General features: G+C 55.6%; 1 protein-coding gene across 2 annotated transcripts in view; it reads right to left on the bottom strand.

Moving 5' to 3' along the window:
- Positions 1-15960, bottom strand: part of DIS3L2 (DIS3 like 3'-5' exoribonuclease 2) — a 189010-nt gene that overhangs the window by 1860 nt on the left and 171190 nt on the right. For both annotated transcript variants that reach the window (XM_084292240.1, XM_084292241.1), the window contains exons 16-21: positions 8446-8629; positions 7039-7125; positions 2369-2516; positions 1984-2114; positions 1631-1735; positions 1030-1131 (exon numbers count right to left, since the gene is read on the bottom strand). In XM_084292240.1, the coding sequence (XP_084148366.1) occupies positions 1030-1131; positions 1631-1735; positions 1984-2114; positions 2369-2516; positions 7039-7125; positions 8446-8629 (757 nt within the window). The remainder of the gene's footprint in view (positions 1-1029; positions 1132-1630; positions 1736-1983; positions 2115-2368; positions 2517-7038; positions 7126-8445; positions 8630-15960) is intronic.

The following is a 15960-nucleotide window of genomic DNA, read 5'->3' as shown; positions in this document are numbered from 1 at the left end:
GGCCTGGCTCATGCAGGGGCATCTTTTTTTCTTGTGGGTTCCTGCTAGGGTGTAAGTGATACCCGCTCCTGTAGGACAGGAGGAGCTGAGGCCACTTCAGACACATCCAGGGGCTTCTCTGAGCCAAGCTGAGAAATGAAAGCGCAGCCCAAGAGGAGGCCAGTCCTGAAGAAAGGCTGCGAGAGCCGGGGAGCTCTGCTGACTCCAACCCTCCCGAGCTGGCAACATCTCCCCTGGGAGGGAAAGGATCTTCCAGGACATGCATCGTGTCAGCTGGAGGACCCCTGGTCCTGGCCCTGCATGGGGAGTCCTCTCCAGCCAGCCTGGAGCCCTCAGTGCAGGACAGGGTTGAATTCAGTCCTCCCATCCCCGCCCAGGCAAAGATCAAGGCAATCAACACAGCTGTGGCTTTATAGCTATGCCAGACAAAAGTTGGCAGAGAGGCACCACTTAATCAAGCCAGACAAATGCGATTGCTCCCTTTGATTGAGTCACCAAGTTAATAGATGACAGGGACACAAGAGAGAGATTTCTAGATGTTGTTAAGCCATTTGACACTGCATCTCATGAAGTCTGACTTAAAAAAAAAATGCTCCTAATTGGGTCTCAGCCCTATCACACGGGCAGAAACCCGATGGCAAGGCTGTGCCAGCAAGGGGGCAGGGTCTAGACAGGAGCTGATTTTACTTAACATCTTAATTGATCATCTGGAAGAAGGAAGTAAACAGCACGGTAATTAAATTCATGGAGGAAACTGGACTGGGAGGCAACACACAGCATAGATGGGGCGGAGTCTGAAGGCATTGGTGGGGTCAGACGCAGGGGCAGTGGTGGGGTGGAAGCCCTGCTGGGAGAGGAGAAGGAGGCTGAGGTTGGGCTCACTGGGATGGGGGCACGAGGGACAGCAGGACCTGACTCCCTACAGGGCAGTCGTGTCTCCTTGTGAAGCTCATGGGGTCCGTGAGTTGCACACAGCTTCCACACCTGCCCCATGGTCTTATGAGGCTGTCCTGTGCTGTGGGATCTTACCTGGGACACAGATTCTTGCTCCGGCTTCTCTGGCTCCCACATGAGCGTCAGCTCCGGCTTCCTCCCCACCTTCTGGAAGTGGAAGCCCAGCAGGGGCAGTGCCTGCAGGGAGGGAGCACGTTGAGAGCTGCCTGTGGCCCCCAGAACCCTCAGCCCCGCTTCCCCCTCGACTGCAGCTGCGATGGGAAGGGTGCTGCTTTTGCCCAGCACGCTGCATAAAGTCCTCTGCAGCTCTGTACCAGCCGGGATGCAGCAGCCCCTGAGTCTGAGCTCAGCACGTAAATCAGGAGCTGCTGCGATACACAAACAGCCCATAGATCACGCTATATGTCCTGTTTAAAGATGTCATTGCCAGCCGTATAACCAGGTTATTAAGAGAAGCTGCTGTCACTAACCGCAGGTGCTGGCCTACAGCAGCGCTGTCACAGCCCCAGATATACCGCGTGATTAAAGAAAAGGAAAATCAGCCTCTCTTCCCTTCCCTCCCTTCAGCCCCACGTTGCTCTCTGTCCTCACAAATCTGCCTTTATCCCCTTTTAACAAGCCTAGATCACCCGCAGCACGCTGCAGCCGTTCTCCGGCGAGGCGGCGAGGCACTTACGTTGCAGTAGATGCGCTTCTGGACTCCAAACTTCAGCACCAGGACGTCGAAGGCCTCGTTCAGCACGCCCATCACCATGGCCTCGGACTCCAGAGGACCGCACTCCTGCCGAGAGACCGTGCTGGTCACTACACCACGTCCCCACCTGGGTGTCTCCACGGGGAGCCCCACCTCACTGTGCGGTGTCTGGGGGAGCTGAGTGATGCTCACTCAGCGTGTGCCCTCTGTTTGCCTTCCCCCTGCCCAGCTGGGGAGCCAGGCAGCCGTGCAGCCCTCTGCCCTGGCGGTTTAGGCTGAGCCTTCGTGGGGATAATTCAACAAACACCCCAGGGGAAGACGTTCCCGGCTCCTACCCTGACGAAGATGGCAAAGAAGAGGTCAGCGCTGAGCTCCTGCACCCTCTTGGAGGCCATCTTGCGGTCGTTGCAGTGGTCTGCTTGCCTCTGGAGGGCATCTTTCTCCAGCTTGATGGGGGCGCTGGCACCTGAGAAGGAAACAAGCGACAACATCAGGCCCACATTCCTCCTCCAGAGATTCCCCAGAGCAGCCTGGACCCAAATACCCATTTTTTACATCCCCGCTCGCCGAGGACACCCCTGTGCCAGGGAGCTGCCCGGTAGGACACAAACCCCAAGCGCCCTGCATCCATGGGCAGGCGAGGCAGGGACCCAGGAGCCCTGGCTGTGCAGGGGCAGCCCCCTCCTCCCCTGGCAGCACCCAGAGCACCGTGGCACCCACCGAGCGAGGCGGAGAGCAGACGGTGCACGAGGACATCGGCGTAGCGGCGGATGGGCGAGGTGAAGTGGGTGTAGAAGGGCACGTTCAGGGCGTAGTGGCGGAAGAGGGTCTCGTCCTTCAGGACGCCGGTGCAGAAGTACAGGGCCATCTGGAAGGGGCGAGAAGAGAGGGAAGGGGGGGGGGGAGTGAGGGTGGTGGAGGGACCCTGAGTGAGGCTGGAGGGGTCTCAGGCTGTGAGACAGAGCCTGAGCTGCTGATGGTCCCTCACCTGCTGCTCCGTTTGGGCTGCACAAACAAGGTGGGTGGTGCAGGAGCTGAGTAGCAAAAGGGATGAAGCCCCAGCAACCAGTGGCTGCTGGTGGACCCATGTTCCCTGCACTCCTCTTGCAGCACCTGGCACCCTGCGGGGGTTCACCCTGGCTCGCCCCAAGGATTGCACCGAGTTTCAAGCCACACGTGGGTTTAAGCAGCCTCCTGCTTTGACTCAGGCCGTGGGGCTGTTTCACAAACCCCGTGTGTGCCGAGGAGCAGACTGGAAGGGGAGAGCACAGCTCATCCTGTGCCTGCAGCAGATGCTCTCCCCCGAGCAGCTCCGTGCCAGCCTCTTTGGTTCTGGGTCTGGCTCTGCACACCCATCTCCTCTGCTCAGAGAGCCCCAGGGGATGCGGTGAGCAGCTCTGCTGCCCGAGGAGGAGGAGGAGGAGGAAGAGGAGGAGGAGGAGACAGCCCCGCTGCGATCCCTGCTGCTTCATCCCACGATGACAGCTGGGAAGCCGAGCGGCTAGACTGCCCAGCTAAACCAAACCCGGCTGCACCGCCCCTGTTATCACACACGTTGCAGCTTTTATTTTCACATCTGTGAAACCCCAGCCCTCGGGGCTGGGAAAACAACGGGGCCGAGCCCAGGCGGGGAGGGGAGGCTGCACGGGGTCAGGGGGGTTGCGGAGGGGTCACGGCACAGTGGCGACGGAACGAACCCGTTTCAAAATCAGAGCAAGTGATTTTAAAAAAAACAGGAGTAGCCAGCTCTGATTACAGAGCCGTCCTGGGATCCAGGGTTTGGGCAGCTGCATCCTCCGTTCTCCAGCCCAGTGGCGCAGCCAGCTCCTGCTGAGCAGCTCCGCGCTGATCCGGGCAAGCAAATAAAGCAGGTTAAAAAAAGCAGCATCGGTCCCGGCCTTATTATGAGACCCGAGAGCTGGGATAGGAGCTGAGATGGCTGCCAATTTCCACAACCCCGAATTAAATTGTTTCTGATGGACTCCACGAAGGATGGTCTCCACTCAATTAGCTCGGCTCCCTCCAAACGAGGCTGTGCGTGGTCGGGCAGGGACACACGCTAGGCTCTGGAGGCTGCTGCGGGGGAAGACAAGTGCCCTTGTGCTGCCTGACAGACAGCTCGGCGATCCGGGGGGGTTACAGCCACTGCTGCCAGGCTCCAGGGGAAAAGGGAGGAAGCTCCCCACAACACCAGGCAGGCAGGGAGGGGTGCCCAGAAGGCAGAATGCACCTGGCTGATAGCACAGGTTGAAATTTTTGCTATGAGAAACCACTGAGAAGTGCCCACCCCTGCCCTGCACCCAGCAGAGCAAGGCACCCTCTGCCTCATTTCGAGCTGGAAAAGATGCTGCTTGCTTCTTCCCGAGAGACGTGCTGGCCAAACCCTGCTGCTGCTGGGGCCAGGACTGTTTCTGGCACCCTGCTGACAGCTCACGACCCTCACCGAGGCTACGAACAGCTTGGGGATCGCAGCAAAAGCACTCCTTTGAGCTGCAGCAAGGTTACGCACCGCAGGGAGCCCAGTCTGACACTTGTCTGATACCTGTCGTCAGCCCCACGACAGAGCTATCCGGTGACAGCAGCCCGACACAAAGCAGATGTGTTCCCATTAACGGATTTGACTCGCAAGCGGTCTCCAAGCCGGGGGTCTGATTGCTGCGGTCCCGGGAGAACCGTGAAATAAATCAGCCCCAGCCAACCAGGGGAGGCTTTGCTCTTATGGACAGATTGAATCCCCGAGTGACTGAGCCCCTGAAAAATTATATGTCGCTGCTCTTTCATCTGTTACGAGCCTCCTGGCGTGGCAATCCAGGCGCTCCCACAGACACACACGTTACCGGTTGCTCCCCATCTCTTCCTCCTCCACGAGGCCGATGCCTTGACCACCAGCACGCAGCAAAGACGGAAGATTTAGGGTGGCGTGAGCACGGGTTCAACCTGTGGGCTGCCTGTTACGGCTGATGTGACTGCAGCCTTGTCCCTGAAACGCCAGCTTCATCACTGGGGGCTGAGACGTGCGCAGGGCCATGGGTCACCCCTCGGCGCCCTGGGCCCCTCCATGCCATCTGTCACGGCGATGGCTCAGCTCTCGACACCGGCACGGGCTCGGCATCTCCACGCTCTGCAGCTGCCAGCACGCAGATCTCTGCTCAACCCCATTAGAGGCCACGGAGACGGGCAGGATGGGGCAGGTTTTCCTTCCCATCTGCTCCAGTATCAGGGGTAGGCAGCAAAAAGTCCTCCTCCCAAGGAAAGCTTCCACTTGGTGGCTGCCTGCCCCTTCCGAGGGGCACCGACACGGCTTTGCACTGCCCATCCTCTGCACGTAGCAGGAGGAACAATAGTGGGGATCTGAATTGCTTGGGGTTTTGGGGAACTGGGACCACTTGCCCACCAGCCCAGCTCACGGTGAGTGTGGTCAGGGAACAGGGAGTGTAGAGGACAACGCCATGTCTGTCACCCAACAGCTCCACAATCCTTTACAGAGCAGAGATCCTACACACACACCGCTGCACGCACGTCCTGGATCAGATTGGGAATGGCCCTGAAGATGGGAGAGGAGCGTCTGATAACCTGGCTGATGGCTTTGGGCAAGCCTGAGACTCCATTTACAAACCAAACAACGCCTCAGCTAACGGCCAGGTGAACGTGCTCATCCCAGGATCAGGACAGATTTGCACTCCTTCTGGCTCACGCACAGCTTTCAGCAAGAAGAGCATCCCAGTGCACGTCAGTGCCACCTTGCTGGGGATGTGGGCAGGCAGGAACAGCACTCACCTCCCAGAGGCTGTCCTGCAGGGCCAGCAGGCTCAGCTGCAAACTGAATTTTGGCTATTATGCAAGTGTGCCAGACAGCAGGCCTGCCAGGAGAGAGGGGACTGCGCAGCACACCTGAACGCAAGGGCACCTTCATCATCTGAGGAGGTTGTGAGCCTAGTTCCTGCCAAAATCCTGTGTCTTGTGGAAAATCTCCTCTAAAAGCTCCCTCTCTTTATTTCTTCTTCTTGCCCAAACTGTTATCTACTCCCCAGAAGACTTCATTTACTGAGCCTTCGTGTCTTCACGTACTGCTTTAACTTGTTGAGACGTAGCCCTGTGAATGCAATAGCCACCGGGAGGTATTTCAGAGACCTGCCACCTCTCTGACCACAGAGAGAAGAACTGAGCAAGTCAGTGGGTCCCAAAAAGCTCATCTCCTCCTCCATGTCAGCGCAGAGCCAAGTTCCTCCTGCCTTGCTCATCCCTCCCAGCCAGCAGCTGGGCTTGCTCCAGGTTTGCACCAGTCAGCAGGACCACGGAGGGACCCCAGGGAATGCACGTCACCTGTTAGCACTTTCCACAAGAAAAGGAAGACGTGACAGAAGGGACCAGGACAAACCAAAGCAGGACACGGGATTTGGGACAACAGAGCCAGTTCCAGAGGACTCCACCTACGAAGCAGCACTCCTGAGCTGAACACACCCACGAGGAGGTGATTTACTGAATGCCTTTGGTCCCCAATTCCGCTTGCAAGCGTTAAGTCACTAAAGTACAGCAGGACTTCAGGCAACTGCTAATGAGTAAATGGAGCAAATGAGCTAATTAGAAGAGTGACAGTGAAATGAGCGATGTTGGGAAGATGATTCATTCCTGTGGTTATCAGCAGGCCACAGCAGAGAGACCGTTCCAGCAGCATGCCCCTTTTCCCTGTGGGGTAGGACTTCCCTCAGAAGGGGGTGCACTATGCCCAGCTGCAAACACAGAAGGGCAGATGCTTCATAAAAACTTTTATTTGGATGGTGATAAGTACCCAAGTAAGTGTCCTGAGCTGCAGATGCATCAAACACGACAATCAGTGGGAGCAGCACAACAAACCTCCCCTGCACAGGCCTTTACAGAAGGTTTCTTGGCCTGGAGGGAGACCAAAGGGTTTCCAGAGCTTTCTTGCTTCTAAGAGAACCTGTCTGGGTACCAAACGGTGATCTGTGACCAATCCCACAGCACTGCTTTGTCCTGGCTCCTGATTCCTTCTGTGGACAAGAAGCCAGTTTGGATACCATGACGTGAGGAGCTGCCACAAACACGAGCCAGCTCCTCATGGTGCCCACTGAGTCCTTGTGAGTCTGCTTGTGTCCTGCATGTGACTTCCAAGTGTGCAATGCTGCAACCCCACAGGGGCACTGCGGGGCACAAGGAAAAGCTCAGCCTGACCCTGCCATCCAGTAAAGCTCTGCTGCCCGGGGAATATCCACAATGCCAGCTCCACGGGGCTGAAAGCACTGAGCTCGGCATCCATTTGCTCTCCCGCTATGAAATGATGAGCTACAGAAATGCAGAAAGGGCCAGGGTGAAGACGGAGCCACGGCAGAGAGCTACAGCAGATGTGTCTGACAGCACGGTGTGGGTCTTACCTGCATGGGCCTGGAGAACATGTTGGTCAGCACTTCTTTCCTGGCTTCGGAGTACTTGTCAGCCCCAAATGTTTCATTTAAGCTTTTCTGGAGGAGAAGAAGAGACAGTTTTCAGTGCAGGCAATAGGAGGAATCAGATGGATCGTACTGGGGAGAACAGCAGCTCATCAGAGCCACATTCCTCTTTTCCCTGCAAGTCCCCTCGTAAAACAAAGAGCCCAAGGAAAGCTGGGGTTTGCTCTGGTCCCATCCAGCAGCACAGCCCCCCCAGGACTGCACACAGGGCTTCTGAGCACTGAGCCCCCTCTCGGGGCTGCAGGCAAGGAGCACAGGGACCACTGGCTGCCGTGCAGCATGCGAGAGCGCTCGTAACCCCTCTCCTGACCTGTGTCTGGCTCCCATCCAGACACCGAGAGCTTCATCACAGGCACTAATGGGACCCTGGGGAGATGTGGGGTGGGAGGTCACCACCTGGGGCTACCAGCAAGGAAGGGGCTGGGAGAGTTGAGAGCGTGGAAGAGGAGCTGAGCGCGCAGCCCCGTGTCTGCTGACATAGCTTGGGCACAGCCAGCGAGCGGGGAAAGCAGTCCCAGCCGATGGAGGGGTGTGAGGGAGGCCAGCGGGGATGTGATTAACAGAGGATTATCCACAGTCCAGTTGCAACGAGGAAAGAAAAGCCTGGAAGCTGCGCTGTTCAGCTGGAGTTCAGCCTCGGGACAGAGGATCGCTCCGATCCTTCCCATGCTGGCTGCTCCTGACCTTTCCCAGCACTGCTCTCTGGTCCTTCCCATTCCCCGTTCCCTCCCCTCCCTGAGATCTTCAGCAGTCCAGACAGAAACACCTCCCTTCAGAGCCACCTCCCTTGTGGTACAGAGCAAGTAACTCACCCAGGATCTCCCAAGAAGGCAAAGAAAGGAAATCTGGGTGCTCCTGCACCGAGACATCCTTCCTATTGCCCTGCTTTGCACAGAGAGGTGGAACTTGGGCACTTACAAAGTCTTCTCACCCTGCTCCAAGCTCTGAGCACAGCACTGCCTGAGCAGGACAAGCTGGGCCACCCCTGCTCAGCACTGGTGGGGTCATGAGGGAGTGAAGGAGGCATTTTGTTTCGGCATGGAATAGCTACTGCCTCGGCTTGGACTCATCCAGCAGAGCTTGGTGGAGCCTGGGGTGACTGCACAGGTGCTTTTTGTCCTGAAAACCCTGCCTGGCCCTAGCCCTCCTTCCTCCCCTTCACTCAGCAGCGCTGCAGGAGCTGGAGGGATGGTGGCCTCAGTGCTCCTCGCACCACTGCCTCGAGGAGGAGCAGGGAGAGACAGGGCAGGGGATAAACCACACGCCGCAACCACACCGCCACACAACCACCCCCCTTCTCCCCTGCAGTCCCCGCCAGCCCAGCGCACTCACGTGCAGGGTCCCCGCAGTGCTGAAGTCGATGTCGAGGCCGACTTGGTTGCAGAACTCCATCAGGTCTTTCAGCAGCTTGGTCTGGGGCGGGGGGTGACGGCGAAGCAGGGCCTGCTCGGGGAAGGAGCGGTAGATCTGATGGGCCACGGCCATGTTCGCCAGCAGCATGAACTCCTCCACCAGCCTGCAGCAGGAGAAACACAAGCCCGGGTCCCGGTTAGAGAGGGGGTTCCCCTGGGAAGCGAAGCCATTTATTAGCTCCTGGCCAGTCCAGAGCGACGGGGACTAACAGGACACGGGGGGATGAGGGAGCAGCTTGCAGTGGCTGTTAGAAAGGAAGATTAGATGCGAGACTGCAGCAAATCCCCCCCCAAATTCTCACTTTCTAGCGGAGGTTTCCCCAGGGACTCGGAGCAGCCTGTCTTAGTGGTACAGGCAGGCAGAAGCCGGCGATAAATTGACAGCTTAAATTAGGATAAAATAATCTCCCTTTAGGTCATTTTATCCCCTGAAACGCTCGACAAGCAAAACAAACGCCGTGCAAGAGATAGCACGGAAAACAAACAGGCGCCGCTCTCTTCTCGGTCCAGAGAAAACAGCGTCTCGTTGTTTCCATCCCGAGACCGACGTGTGTGGTCGGGGCCCGCCACGCAGCCCTGCCTCCGGCATCCCGGCGGTGCCAGGACCCTGGGTGCTTCTTTTAGGACCTCCTGGGGGTTGCCCAGGCTGGGTGAGCTCCCCCCTTCTGCCTCCGGACTCAGCGAGTGGAAATCCCCAGGGCTGCACGCTGCAAAGAGAAGCAGCCCCGGCGCCGGGGATGGTTTTGGGGAGCATTACGGGCTTTGCTGCCCGCTGTAGGGCCGTGCCACGGGAGACTTGTTTTAACTGGGCTCAGAGAAGCAACGAGATGTGCTTCACCGGGCTTCCTGCTATTTGCTGCACGTATTCCCAAGGCTCCTAACCGGTCCTCATTGCCAAAAAAGATAACAGATTTCCAGAAGTAACCTCAGGCTCCACGCAATGCCCAAGCGAGCTATTACTGCCGACGCTGGCTCAGCCCTGCTGCCGCCACACAGCAGTTTTGTAGGGCTGCCTTAGGGCATCTGGGATGGAGCCGGTGTCCTGCAGCCCCCTGCTCCTGCCCGGGGCATCACCCGGGTGGGATGTGCAGGGCGCTGTGCTCCCAGGGTACGTGTTCCAGCTGCGATGCGCTCCCAGCCCGGGAGAACGTGCCAAAGACTCAAAAGAGAAAGGAAATAATTAAAGACAAGCCCAGCGGAGGAATTAGCACACGCTGCTTGTAATCAGCAGTGGAAATGCTCGTCTTTAATGGGAAGGAGCTCCCTTAACAAGAGCTTTGCGAGCTCTCCCAGCGCTGGGAAGCTTATTGCTGCCGAGAGGCCAACGTTTCAACGCCTTTCGGGAGGGCAGCAGGGACAGGCTGTGGCACGGGCAGCGTGGGGAGGCACAACCTAAATGGGAAGGGACCGATCCCATCCCCTAAAGCACCAGCTGAACGGCAGATGCTACCAGAAGCTCACGGGATGGGGCAGCACGGTCAGCGTGCAGGAGTGCTGGGGCCGTGCGTGCTTGGGATGGGCGACTTCCAAGAGGGCCGAACAAAGCTCTTGCTGCTCCTGTGCAGCTAAACCAGCAGATGGCAACATCGGTCCCTCTATGGTCACCGGCGCCTGGGGGCTGTGGGACAGCATGGCCCAAGGGTGCTGGGCACCACCCCGCTGGGCACCACCAGGGGTGGGTGGCCAGGAGGCTGCAGCATCCCCATCTCGCAGGTGGGGGTGAATCTGGTGGCTCTCACCCAGCCACCACGCTCGCAGACAGCAGTAGGGACCGTGCTGAGCTTGCAGAGCCCAAGGGGATGTGCAGGGCTGTGCCAGCCCACGCTCAGACCTAGGGAGGCCTTTCTGCCTCGACCCAGCTCATAGCAGCAAATAGCACGGGCTGCGAACAGACGCACGCGTGGGCAAAAGCTGCCCACGGGGTCCCTGCGCCTTCCTCAAAACGTGGCCTCGAAGGAACGAGTTGCAAAACCATTTCTGAAGGCAAAGCAATAAACACCTGTGAACAGCATCTCCTCTTTGCACAATGTGCTTATCTCATGTCCTGGAGATAAGCTCCACCAGCAAGTGCTCAGGTAGCTCCCCTGGTTCTTCCTCCTCTTGCTCCTAAGTGTGAAGCCTTTACCTCCTACCCCCAGCGACACTTAGGGCTGGAAGCAATTTTCACCTGATTAATAAGTTTTGTTTTACCATTTTAGGGCTTTGGGCTTTAAAATCTTCCGGGCATATCCTCGTTCTGACATTGCATCTTCCGAATTGAAGCCAATACCTGAGAGCCCTCCTGTCAGAGATGCTTTTACACCCAAAGGAAAACTGAAAGAGATTTTTGCTCTGCAAAATCCCTCCCTCTCTGTTCTGCACCTCCATACCTGGAGAATCAGCCCCCAGACAGCATCAAAGACAGCCTGCATCGAGACAAGGTACCCGGCGCATGGTTGGATTGACAGCACGGGCAGAAAAACCTTATTGGGAAGCATCCACGAGCTTTGCACCCACGGCAGGGTGCAGGAAATGACCGCAGAGATTCAGGGTTAAAAAGCTCCTCGTCTTGTTCACTTCCCAAGGCAGGGACAGGTTTTGGGGGACACAGTTGGGGTTTGCCCTTGCGAGGAGCAGAGAACACAGGTGAGGTGTAACACAGAGGACCCTTCCCAGCTCTAGATCATACAGGGACCAGCACCGGGTGCCACCTGCACCAGCAGCCACGCTGCCACCCTGTAACTTGTCGGGAGCTCAATGACAAGAGGGTTTTCTTTTTTTTTTTCTTCTTCTTTCTCTTCTTTTTTTTCTTAGAACAGCCGAGCTCGGAGCTTGGCTCGGCGCGGCTGGCAGACAGGAGCGCAAAGAAAAATATTTCACGGCTAAAAAAAATGGAGACAGAAAGGCTAGTCCCTCTGAATGCGCACCGAATGAATCCCATGTGAAATGCAGCCTAACGCCATCGCTACAGTTTCCTCTGGATTAGCTGAGCTATCCTTGGCTCCCGCCTCCATAAAATCCCATAAACAATCTGATCTGAACTTTTGACCTTTCCGTGCTCATGCGAGGTTTCCTCCGCCGTCCCGCGGAGCGGGCCGGGGGCTGGCAGAGGTGGCTGTCCCTCGCGGAGGTGCCTGCAGATCCCAGCCGTCCCGCTCGCCCCGGCTGCAGGAGGGAGCGTTTCCCAACCTGTTCCATGCATCATTTAGCTCGTGCACATGTGAGAGGGAGGGGAGGGAGGGGCGGGACGGCTCGAGAGCTCTGCAACGTACGTAAGCATCTTCTGCCGGCTCTTTCAATACCCAGATTTTGCTCGTGAATTATGGGCTCGGTGCAGGAGCTGGTGGGTGAAACTCTATCCCCTGCCTTATACAAGAGGTCAGCCGGAGTGTATGGGTTTCAAAAGAACTCGCCTCCGAGTCTCAAACGTGAGCAAAGCGTGCCAGCTCCTACAATCCACTGAGGCTGCAGGTTTCGGAGATGGTCTGAAAACACAGGACATGGTGCTTTTCAAAGCACATTATGATGGCAGTGGCTCGTGCAAGGCAAATAAGCACCTATGAAACCACCCAGCTGAGAAGGACCGATGACACCTTGACAGCAGCCCCAGAGCCAAGCTGCTGGGCTGTACCTCTTCTCGCACAGCTCCTGCCAGAGCCAAGCATCTGTGGGACATGGGGTGAGGAGCTGTACATTCAGGCACTGGAGCTGCTTTAGTACCAGGGCTATTATCTGCTCTGCAAAAGGTTAGCGAGACCCTTTCCAATCCCTTGACGTCAACCCTGAAAAACTACTCGCATCCTCAGCGAGTTGTTTTGTTGACGGCAAATAAAACATTGGCTTCTCATGCCAAATTTCTGCAGAGCAAAACAGGGCAAGTAACTGTTTGGCTGCTTGCTTCCATGGCAATGTGGCCAGGCTATCCAGCAGCCATCGAAGTGCCCACTCTCCCTGATTAACTTGACAAATGACATTAGCTAAGCAGTGTTCGCCACATCTAAGAGACAAGAAGTACTTTGTTTGCAATCCAGTAAGTGCAGGAACAAGGCAGGCAGCTTGATTAAAGCGAAGCGACATTAAAACATCTGCCCCTTCCACCAGCCAGCCTAACGGACCCGCAGGCTTCAGAGCAAATGACAGAGAGGTACGGCTGCACAAATGAGCCCAGCTCTTCCCCTGTGCCTTCTCTTTCACCTCCCTGTCCTCCCACAAGATGTAACCGCTGGCTGCATCCCAGGCGATGGAAGTGTTCTCGTAGCTGAGGCACAGACACAGAGATAACCCAAATCACCACCTACCTCTCCCACCGTAGGGTTTTTCTTGCTTTTGGCAGGCTTTTTGGAGAAGTTGGTCCCCTCTCCACATGTAGCTCACTGGGGCAAACTGCTCCCAAAGGGACAGAGCTGAACCGTGCTGAGCTGGAGTCCAGCCACTCAGGTGTACTGCCACCAGGTAAACCCCAGCATCCCCCCAGCATCACGGACTCGGGTCAAATGTGATTGGATCATTTCTGCAGGTTACCAAATTTCTTTTTCCTATCCCACTACAAAACCCCATCTGCTCATTTCCATCCTGTCTGCTCCTCAAAGCGTTTGCTCACCCCTGCACAGGGAACAAAACTTTTGCTGTCCAAACTCCTTCCCAAGCTCTGGGCGACTGTGCAGATGAGATTTCTGTCCCTGCTCTGTGCTTTGGCCAGACATCAGGGCCTCTTGTTTCCCAGCCTACATCTAAGTGTCTGCTTGCCAGCTCCATGCCGGATCCAAACAGGGAGAGAGCAGAAGAGCTGTGAAGGCATCACGCTTGGTTTGTGTTTGAATCGAACAGTGCCATGGGAAGCTGGTGCACAGAAAAGGAAGGCCTGGCCTGTTCACGCGTATCTGAGCAGGCTCTGGAGACACTGATGGATGTACATCCCTTACCGAGGGCAGTACAGAGAGGGAGCCCTCCCTCTCTGCTGGCTTGCAGGGGATTATCGCAGCAGCGCAATCTCATAACAAACAGATCTACAGCCACCTCCTGGGAATGTGACTCTAAATCCTGCTGTGCTCACCAAGGGAAAGTCACCTTCCGCAAAAGGCTGCGAGCAGCGCTGCGCACCGCAACGCACCCAACAGCAGCAGCAGCTGCCGAAGGAAAGTGGTAAACAAACAGCATCACAGTTCTCCAACACGTCTTCTCCAGAGCGTTCAGTCCAAAGATGCTGAGTACAGCATGACTTTTTCTTCTTTTCTTTAAATCACGTACATTTATGTTTGATTACAGCTCTTCCACAAAGCAAAGAGACTCGAAAGGTTCCTATAAAAGCCCTTCTGAGAGGAACATCAGCTAAGCCTGCATCTCCTGAGAGTGCAGCCTGACAGAATCACGCTCTTTGGCTAGTAGCCAGACTGCAGCTTGCGATGGCCCTTTTCCATGCAAAATCCAGCAAGTATAGTGTACCGTCCTTCTGGTGACACTCAGCCTACCCAACAAACAGAAGCATCTTCAGCCGTGCACTGCTGCTTCCAGAGTTATGAAAATTAAATCCCATTTTCCAAGAATTGGATCGCAGCATTATACATGAGCCTTGCAATGTTGGTGTGGAGATCACTTTGCCAAGGACAATGGCCAAAAGACCAAAAGCCCTACATTTTTGAAAGAAAAAGGAGTAAAAGGCAAGAACACCAGTGGTTCCTGGCCTGATTAAAGTCATTTGTGCTCCTTTCACAGCTAGCGGTAGCCTTGAACAAAGCAGAGCTGAATAATGGAATTACTCCACTTTCTGAGATTGCTCAATTAGCTCTTGGTTAAAACTGTTAACATTGAAACTTGATGAGAATAGCAGCTCTGAGGCAGTTTCAGATTCATTTCTTACTAAGCTAGAATGGCTTTTCCCTCTAATGAACTCCCTTTCCGGGGTATAATGAATGTCCTTTTTATTAGCTATGGTGCCTTCCCCATAATGGATGCCTAGAACACAAATGTACAGGAGGGCTTTCTGAATACAAATGCCATTTACTGGCCACTCTCGCACCTTTAGACTGGTAATAGCACGATACCACTCCCTTCACTTTATCCAAATTAAGTGTGCTACAGTGGAAAACTTTAAGCTCCCAATCCTGACGCTGGGCCACTGAAGGCATTTGGCATGATTAGGAATTAATTGCTTAAAGCCTGATGTACCGGGTTTGCACACGGGGATTTAGACCGCAAGGCAAAACCTCAACCATTTGCCTTATTTCCTTTGAAATTATTGACAGGGCTTTACACAGAAGAGCTGACTTCATCTGGCAGCACAGCGTCAGGCCAGACGTCGGAGCGCTGAAGCGGCCGCGGGGCCTACAGCGCCTCTTGGTACTAGGCCACGCCGATGGCAACCGCTCTCCTCCTGGCCTCGTGCTCCTCAACCTCGCTTGAGATCTGTGTGAAGGGGATACGGGCAAAGCCTACCCCTGTCCCAAAGCCTCCCGGTCCCATCTTGGCCTAAGTGGTGAAGGGAACGGCGTCTAACCGAAACGAGACTCGCAGAGGATGCGGTCTCTGCAGGCTGTGCCTCTTCATTAAATGTTAATATGACTGCAGTCTGCTCCTTTTCATGCAAATTGGAGACAACCTTCAGACTCTTGGCATGAAGCTGAAGTGCCCCTCTGTGCCAAAGCAGCATCTTCTGCTGCCACGGGCCAGGGAGGAAAGCGTAGAACAGCACCCACACGCTCAGCCACACAGCACATGGAGGCCCGGCTTCAGCAGCTCCCTCGGCCCCAGCTGCAGCCTTCTCCAAATTTTTCTCAGGACTACCAGATTTTTGAGGTCACTGTGCCTAAGCATGTCCCTGTGGGGAAGACAATGTAAAGGGCTTGCAGTCCCTGTGTTTAGCTCCAAGAAACATGCAGCTCAGGTTCCCAGCCCAGCTTCCCAAGGATCCCCATCGGATCCAGAGAGCCACTGGCTCATGGAGATCTCATCTCCTAGAGGAACCCCAGAAGGATGGTTAGGGCTTTGCTCGCCCTCCGCAGAGGGGGATAACTGGTGACCACTAATGCACACAACTAAATGCTGTGTTCAGCATTTAATGTTCTCTAATGGGTCTCTCTCTAATGGGTCTCATAGGGGCAATCACCACCTGGGCTGGATAACCGCATTTTCAGGAATACTTTAGGATGCTGCCCAGCCACCCAGAGCCTGAGCAGGGACCCGAGACAGTTTTCTCCAACCCAAAGGAATTGGAGGTGGGCAAAAAAAAAACAACTAAGCAAAGTCAGGTCTGGGACAGCAACCAGGAGAAGGAAAAAACCCCACAGAAGCAGGACGGAGGGCTGGCAGTCCACATTCCTGAGACGTTCAGCTTGATAGGTGACTGGCTCTGAAAGCAGACCTTATGACAAGAATACTTTCATAGACACATAATATTAATGTCATCCAGAGTCCGGCTAAGAGGAGAATGGAAAGAATTCCTGAAGAAATGCAGACAGCC

The sequence above is a fragment of the Netta rufina genome (genome assembly GCF_964035555.1).
Source record: "Netta rufina genome assembly, chromosome: 9".
NCBI lineage: Eukaryota > Metazoa > Chordata > Aves > Anseriformes > Anatidae > Netta > Netta rufina.
The sequence above is the reverse complement of the archived record's forward strand: the minus strand, read 5'-3'. Positions and strand labels throughout refer to the sequence as shown.